Here is an 8,763-nt window from a genome sequence, read left to right as displayed (position 1 = left end):
TGCAGATTAGTTTTAAATGGAAGAAAGGTCCCTCAAAGGTCACAGTTTAAATGCCTTCACTTCACAAGCTTTGGCTATCAGTGCAGCACTTTAGAAATGAGCTGATAAAATGAGAGGTTACCTTAAGGATTTCCACCTGTCTTTTTCTGTCTGGTTTTCCGGACTTTCACTTTCATAGGAAGCCAGATACAAACCTGGAAAAGGTAAATATGTGTTATTCCAACAACATCAGTAACTCCTCCCATTTCTCTGCATTCTTGTGTGTCCTTACATTGTACCACACAGCAACAGAAACTTTAAAACTTTATGGTCCATCAGGTGGCTGGTAATGAGTAGGACTGATGTTTAGCTCACATGTCTACCTTGGAAAGTTGTAAGGTTAATTTTCATGGAACAGTAAAGGAGTCCAGAGTTAAAATATGTTAGCGTGACCTCCTTTTAACAATATTAAGTAGCTGAATGGTCTCTGGTTTTCCATATAGAGGTCTGGGCCTATTTCCTTCATCACAGCACTGCTACCAAAGAGTTACACAAACACTAAAAAAGACAGACAGAGCTGACAGCTAAACACATAAGTTTTTAAAAATTAAGGATAGTCTCATCATTTAACACAATTTTATCTTCCTCAATCTTTTTAAAGCTTATGGGAACATGGATACACAACGCCCTTGAGGTAAGAGTGAGTTCCAGAAACCAGAGAAAGAATGCAGTGGAAGAAAATAAATGTCCTTTTTTTTTTCCTGCAAATTTTTACGCTGTAGGATGCATTTTATGACACCAAAATGTGTCTAGACTGTAGAGTTTCCCTTGCACAAGCTGGCAGTGCATTAATATCTCACTGTCTTCACAGAATCATGGGCTGTGATTTGTGTTCACACACATTTCCTCATTTGACTGTTTCATGAGGCTTTATTCTTTAATGCTGGAACCATCTCACTACTGAGGTCTGTGCTACAAATCAATTGCCTTTTAATACTCCAGTGCTGGCCCACGGTTCCAGCACGCTGTGACATGCACAGTGCAGCTGCAGTTCACATGCCACTGCTGCATCTCTCCCATATATCCTCCCACCTTTTACTGAGGGCAAGTCCTTCTACTCTGCACTTCCCCTGGGTAAGGGGGGAGGCCTCCTGTGGCTTCTGCAAAGGGCATCTCATGAAAGCAGTATGAATATGAGGAATAGCATGAGACAGAAAATCTGCAAACAATTAGTGGGTTGAGGTCACCCTTTTTCAGTCCAGTAGCCTGAAAACTGTGCTTTTACCCCTGACTTTCCTTTTCTGTCCCTATTGAGCCCAAAGCCAGAACAAATGCCTCCATCCTATCTCCTCTTGATAACACATGACTTTAATCACATTAATTATTCTGTTCCGGCAATTATTCTATTTTGGCAGTCATTCTTCTTAGGGTTTAGGCAGGATTTTAGAAGCGGTATTTTGTGTTCTGAAGTAGTCTGTGAAATAAAAACTGTCTGGTCTGGTTACCTTGGATTAGCACAGAAAACTGCCTATAGAATCAAGAAAAAATAAACCCAACACCAGTTTAGCTTAGGGGAAGGTGTCTATAGAGAATTTGCATGACAATGTACCGAGAGGCAGCTAACAATAGGAAATGACACAGTCTGACATGCTGGATACCAAACTGAAGAGGACAGATGAGTACAAAAAGACAATCAGAGAAATATTTTCAGGGCTTTCATAGCTACAGTTTAAATTAATTACTGGAAAAGGTTTTCTTAAAAATTCTTTTCCGTGGATAACGTGTTTCTTTGTTGGAGAGGAGGAGGTCAGCTGGACACCGTCGCCTTGGGCTGTGTTTACTGAAGAGATGACAGAGCTGGCTTGTGGAAGAGATTAGCTCTGGCTCCATCAATCACAGAATGAGTGGCTAAGGGACAGCTGACATTCACAGCAGTCCATGACGTGCTTGTGTGGCCTCTTTTTGTGACTGCAAAAATAGGGCCACAATGGCAACTTCCCAGACAGAGCCTCATAGAGAGGCTACAGACAAGAGAAAAGCAGCAGCTTTGTGTGCTAGAAGGTTGTATTTGCAAAAACCCATGGACAGACTGGGGATGAACAAGCTGTGTGACAGGAAAGCTAGGAAAGAACTGGGACTGGTCAGTGAGAGAGAACACCAAAGCATGGATCAGGGTGTTAATTAGTAGTGACAAAGAGACACATTTCTAATGATTAGAGATTGTACAGAGTCTTACCATCTTCAGTAAAAATGGGAGCAGTATGCAAGTAGTGGATGATGTTAGGGTCTTGCTCAAAGGGACATTCCACTTGCTTCCATGTTATAAATTCTCCTACTTGCTTAGCCAGTTCCAGAAATTTCTGTAAACATGAAATCATTCCACTCAGATTATCTCACATTCAGTGTTTGTTGGTCTGCACTGAAAATTGCAGGCAAACTGTCTCAGTGCTATCAGAATGGAATAGGTAAAAACATTGTTCAGATCTTACTTCAAAGTTGACGTGTCCATTTGGAAGGCGATTAGCACATCCTTCATTCAAAAAATAAATGTCTTTGATCAATAGGCTGAAGAAGGGGATCACAATCTGCGAAGAGAAATGACATAACTATTATCTTTCCAGTTCAGTATTTTCTCTGCATGAAAGAACAACTCAATTGGGAGAGAGGAGAATAAAGAAATATTAACTTTTCAGTGTGCTATGCACTTAAAAAGCAGCACAATAACAGGCAGGCAAAAGGGCAGTAGTGTATAGAGAGACCTTCAGCCATCAGGAGAATGTATGCTGAGATGAAAGTGAATGAACACAACGTTCACTGAGCACAATGACATGACTAAGAAAATGCTAACAATCCAGTTTATTATCAACAGCATCACTGCCTGATGACAAGATCAGACAGCAAAGAGCAAAATAACATTTCACAACTCTTCCCTTTTCTGTTGTGTCTTTGTAAGCAAAGATGCTGAATGCACAAACCAAGCAATTTAAAGACAGCTGGGAATCAAAGAATCAGTACTGTCCCTGAGAGGAAAGGCAGAATAAAATTTCATGACCAAGGACTTGTCTACAAACAGTTAATGGGAAGCTGTTTCATGTTCAACAGCTCCATGCATGGCTACCTCTCGAGGCATGTAATTTCCTTCCTGGTGCCTGATTAGTACAACCTGCTTCTCCAAATTAACCCACAGACAGTAGGATTGAAAATATTAAGCTGGTTGACAGGAAACTGCCAACAGTAGCCAGAGAGACCATTGTAGTGCTCAAAATTAGCCCTGGCCATCATCCAGGGCAGAGTGGCATATGCAGTGATCCAAGCCTTCCCCCTAACCAACCAGAGGTGGGTCATAATTTGCTATAAAAGAAGTCTAAGTAAGACTCTTGAAATTAATGGAATTTCAACAGGGATAAATTTGATGCCAGATGTTGTACAGCAGAACACAGTAACAATGCTCCTTAAGTGAATCCCCAGCATTCCAGCAGAGATCCAGAGTGAAGCAGAGTCATTCCAGGTCCTCTTGTGAGACAATTCAAAGAAAAAAGAAAGGTAAGACAAAGGGCCAGTCCATGACAAGGCTGACTCCCAGGGCTCTGGGGTTTGATAGTCAAATCTCAGTCTCTCCCCACCTCTCCAGCAGTGACACGCAACAGAAAAAGGCTGCTTGGAGGGTTTGAGCTGTAAGGTCAGCAGCCTCTGAAAGCATTTTCCTGAGGCAGCAACACCTGTCTTTTAAGCCACCAAGTATAAACTTAATCACCATGAACATGAAGGAAAGCACAGTGCATGGCAGTGTCCAAATGCTTCCACTGGTCTACTTGTATATTAACTGAACTGTAGCTTGTTATCAGCACCAAAGCTAAAGTGCCTTCATGGCAAATAAGACCAGCCAAGGCAGCAATCCTTTAGTTAAGTATTTAATGTTGCACTGTTATTCCATCTCATGCTGTACATCAGCTGTAATGGGATATGAAATGGACCTAGAACAGGATTGGCAGCTGTTATTTTCCAGTTTACAGCCTTCACGTTGCTAGGAGTGCAAACGAGTCACAGACATGAAAACACTCACTGAGGCAAGGAGTCCACAAGCCACTACCAACACGTGCTGTGAAAATGGAAGCCAACTTCTGCTCCAGCTAAAATACCACATCCAGTAAACAGCTAAAGATCTGCATCTCTGCTGGCTTTTTTATGGCACAGATAAACTCTGTAATGCCACTGCAGTACCCATAAAAAAGCCTGGACTGACACTCCAAGAGCCACTGGCATTATCCTGATAAAATTCAGAATGAAAACAAAGCACATCCTATCCCCCTGAAATGCTGAGCCCTCCTATCAGGGTCAGGTGGAACAATTTCTAGGCAAATTGAGGTAAGTGTGTTTCAGGACTCATTTTCACAATATTCAAACTAAATCAACAAACCTACAGTAAACAATATAATTCAGTCTGTGATTTATTTTCTACCAAAAATGGTGATGACCACTGTAACCACTGTGGATAGATAGAGAGCTGGAGCCAGACACTGATCCACAGCTAGAAATGACTGCCAAGTTCTGTCTACATATTTTTTTTGCAGGCAGATGCGAGTTTGTCCTGCCCTGCTCCACACTGCCTGGGAGCAAGGTCACCACCATTAGTGGTACTGAACAGGAGTGAAAAGCCTTGCTGAGAGGGAAGGTACATGAATGTGGGCTCAATGCCATGCTAATACAGCTACAAAGCCACGAGTCAGCTGAGAACATGGCAGAGCTCGTTCTCATCTGCATCCAAAAGGTGCCAAAGGCATACTCGAGGATACCAGTTCTTTACACATTTTCATGGGATTTCTGTCTTTGGGTCACCATTTATTTCCCCACTAAAAATGTATTATCCAGTATGTTTTGCTTTCCAAATTTATGTAGGAAAACCAACAAAAGTGGTTTGGCTTCAATCCAGGCACTTTACTAGCATAAAATCTGGGTTAGTGCCAGAAACTCATATTTCTCTCTGTTTTGATCCCCTCGCCCCGTGCCATCCAACCCACCCACATGATGAAGCACAACTGCCTCCTGCAGAAAGAAGGAAGTTAATGAGATCCAACATGTTCTTCCTCCACAGCATCAGACAGCAACAACACATGGCACTGCACTGTACATACTCCCAACATTTCAAAGCCAGGGACAAGTCATTAGCACAGTGCAGGGTTTCCCTGTGGAATGACTTAATTTTAGAGGTGTCACAGGTCGTTTGACTGCATATACAAAACCAGACTTAGTTACTAATGAGTAACACCCCTCTGCAAGCACAGTTCAGTTTGAAGATAAAAATTTTCTTCAGAGTGAGCTTTGCTATGTGTTTGCCAAGAAGCAACATAACATTTTCTATCAAAAAAGCGATCGTGTTCTTTCAATTTTCTTCAAGCTCATTAAAACAAATAAGTCTTGCTTATAAAAAGAAACAATATTTCTTAATCCTACAGCAAGCATTACATGATCTGCTTTATCTGACACTGTAAAATACTGTTTGAATAGCTACCAAATCATATCCTGGAGCATGTTCTTGAACTAATATTCAGAAAACAGAATATGGCTTTTTCAGATGTAAAGTAGATTCCTTTTGATCTAATAACCTCTCTGCCCTCAGTATTAACCAGCTAGGGGTAGAAATATGACAGAGATTGCTGACTTCACAGGAAATTAAGTCAAACTCTAAAGAATTGGTTTGAATATCTATCATGGTCACAGAAGAACTAAACTGCAAAAGCACCTCAGACTGACAGATCCTCACTGCAGTACATGAGAGTTAAAAGAATTTCTTTGCCAGTCCCAAACATCCAAAGCCATCATCCCTCCTTTGCACAGAGAAGTGCTTTTCAGAACAACTCAGTGTACTCCCAGTGCAGCTGAGTCAGCCTGCCACCAGATGCTGATCTCATTTCACTGTAAATGCTGGGACATTCCATTAGCTTCAGCAGATTTACATCAAATTTACAAGTGTGTGAGATTAGCATCTGGTCTGGCTCCTCTAGTGAATGAATACTAAATTCCATATTATTCTTGTTCCTGCAGTATCTACTTTACCTTTGCCATGCCCTGTGCAGAGATTACCCATTTCTGACTATGGGCAATTGTAGTGTTAAATAAAAACCCTCTTCCATAAAACAAAAAAAATAGAGAATTGAGTGGAGAAATAAGAAAATTAGCAAGAAACACACTGGGGCACAAAACAGGAGGATCCTGCACTCCAACATCTTGTCAGTCTGATTTTTGCAGCATCAGTGACATGTCAGAAAGCTCCGTATCTGCCCTGAACACTTGATGAAACACTTCAATTCTTGCTCACTGAGATGGCAGCAACGACCAAACGAAATGAAAATTCACAAGGACAGAATATCACTCCAAATTTGCTGCAATGGATTCAGACTAGACTCCTTTGCAGTGCTTGTGGTAAGTCATCTTTCCCTAATGTAACTGGAGAACCACCTCATCTCCAGTGCTGTGCCCTCTCTCTCCATCTCACATCACACTCTGCACAATAGGGGCTTGTCTGCCAGAGCCTCAGAGCACGGTTGTACCAAAGCACAGTTCCACCTGGGCCTGCCAGGCTGATGCTGCATACCAAAATGAAAGTCATTTTTAGGCTGGAATACCTGTTCCATCAGGTTTATCAACCTAAACAATGTGAATTTCCCAGGGATGTAGAGATGTTTGCAACAACATCCTCCACACTGTGTGTCCTGTCCTCTCCAGCCCCCCGGTGTCTGAGAGCAAGTCCACAAAGCCCTTGGACCCACTTCAGACTCTTTCAGCCACAGATTTACATTTCCAGTTGCATTCAGCAGCGCACAAGCCTCGCACTGGTGACCCATGGAAGGGAGGAGAACATCTGCATCAAGCCTTTGAGCCACTGGCTCCCAGCAGCAATGCACTGCACCTCTGTGGAGATGGATGAGATGTGGTCACACCCACCTTCTCCCTGTTGCTGTGTGCTGTCAGGGACCTGTGGGCAGCCCCCCGCAGCGCTGTTCGGTAGTTGTAGAAGTTACCAGTGGGGTCCATCTGGTGCTGGATGCACAAAAGAAGACACTGTTGGTTAGAAGGCAACCCGGGTCCTCCAAAAACAACTTTACACTCAGTTGTAGCAAACCCTGAGCAGAGCTTAGCCTACATCTTGAAAAGGTACGTCTTCAGAATCCACACACCCGCAGAACTCCACGCACCAAAGACACAGTGAGAGGTTACAGCCCATGGCTGTTCACACCTTTGATTTTTCTACTAACAGCTTACTGAGCTTTTATGTGAAAGAATAAGGACTACACACTTTATATCTGCCAAAGAATCTTCAATACAAAAAAACCAACCTTGGGCCATTGTTCACTCAACATCCAAGGTACAGACTCGGAACTTTACATTCAGCATCAATGGAAGCACTATGGCATATATGCTCGTATTTCTATTTTTTTTTATTTCTCCTATTTATTTGAGTGTCTGAATCCCCTCTACATATCAGCAGCTTCACACCTTCCTCACTGCACCTGGGAAATTTCAGCTTAGAATCTGGCCCTCTGCCTGTCAAACGTGTCTTCAAACATCTCATACCTGGCTAATAATGTGAAAATTCCCAAACAAAAAAATCCAGAATATAATTCAAGCAGTACATCAGCACCTTTCTTTAATTTTTCTTTTCTTTACCTCGAGAATGAAAAATTTGGCTGTTTTCACTTTTGACCAAGTCTTCTTTAGCCTGGAAACTGGGCTCATGTTCATTCCAGCTATGAGTGAGAGAGAAAAAAAGAGAGCCACGGATAAGAATTGGGTTTCCTTTTTCATCTGCGACAGCTGATGGAGAGACCTGGTTAGAAGCTGTACTTACAAATGATTGCCATCAGCGAATTAAAATTCCCTATGTTAAAGCACTCTCGGGCAACATCAATGAAGAATTCAATGACTTGTGCTCGCTGTTTCTTTTTTGCAGGCTGTAAATTAAAATAAATGAATATCTGTAATAAGCAGAGGCAGAACTGGAGGCCATCCTAGGCATTTGTACCATGTACAGCATGGTTCCATGCACAGTTTGGACCATCTGCTATTAGTCACTGTCCCTAATTCCGTTCCAGCAATCCAGTGGATGCTGGTGACTGGCAGCCTCCAACATCAAAGCTCTCATGGCAGTGACACAGAAGAAACCCACAGCAATCCCCAGGCTGGCCTCAGTGACTGTTCAGTGCTGGAACAGGCAGCCCAAGCAGGGCCTCAGCTCCCTGCTGGCCTCTCTCCAGTCACTGGGCACATCAGCACAGACTTTCCTAAGGGCAGGATTTCACACCCATATAACAGCAGCATCCTTGTCCCAGAAAGAGTTTGTTTCACTGCATTAATCCCTTTCCCCTCTTCTGTCCCTTGCAGCAATACAGTCAGGCCAAACGGTAGTGTGCATTTTAAATACACATTTTAATTGGACTGGAATCACCCTCCCTTTCCCAAAGATGATCTTCAGGTGGTAATTCTTATGTGTCATGGGCTATCCAGGCTCTTTAAACTATTATTATTCATCCCTTTCACACCCTTTTCAAAGGGGAAAACATTAATTGCATTTCGACGGGGCCAAATTAAACAAACTAAAACCATGACCAAGTTAAGAAACAACAGTCACAGCTACAGTAGTGGGCAATGGGACAAAGAGCCATGCAGTGGGAATTTACACACACAACAGAGCTTTAGGATGACAGGTAACACATACAGCTCCACCAGAATCTTTTCCGGCAGAAATCTCACAGGATAATTCGAGGCATTTTTTCTTCTCTTTTTCCC

The 8,763-nt window shown here is 42.5% G+C and overlaps 1 protein-coding gene across 2 annotated transcripts in view; it reads right to left on the bottom strand.

Moving 5' to 3' along the window:
- The window catches only part of RASGEF1C (RasGEF domain family member 1C), a 71,644-nt gene that overhangs the window by 7,372 nt on the left and 55,509 nt on the right, over positions 1-8,763 (bottom strand). For both annotated transcript variants that reach the window (XM_051793510.1, XM_051793509.1), the window contains 6 exons: positions 7,826-7,928; positions 7,645-7,724; positions 6,922-7,017; positions 2,469-2,564; positions 2,216-2,339; positions 122-194 (listed from right to left, as the gene is read on the bottom strand). In XM_051793510.1, coding sequence (XP_051649470.1) covers positions 122-194; positions 2,216-2,339; positions 2,469-2,564; positions 6,922-7,017; positions 7,645-7,724; positions 7,826-7,928 — 572 coding nt within the window. The remainder of the gene's footprint in view (positions 1-121; positions 195-2,215; positions 2,340-2,468; positions 2,565-6,921; positions 7,018-7,644; positions 7,725-7,825; positions 7,929-8,763) is intronic.

This window comes from Manacus candei, unplaced genomic scaffold, assembly GCF_025592945.1.
Source record: "Manacus candei isolate 608988 ecotype Guabito, Panama unplaced genomic scaffold, ASM2559294v1 h1tg000037l, whole genome shotgun sequence".
Classification (NCBI taxonomy): Eukaryota; Metazoa; Chordata; class Aves; order Passeriformes; family Pipridae; genus Manacus; species Manacus candei.
The sequence above is the reverse complement of the archived record's forward strand: the minus strand, read 5'-3'. Positions and strand labels throughout refer to the sequence as shown.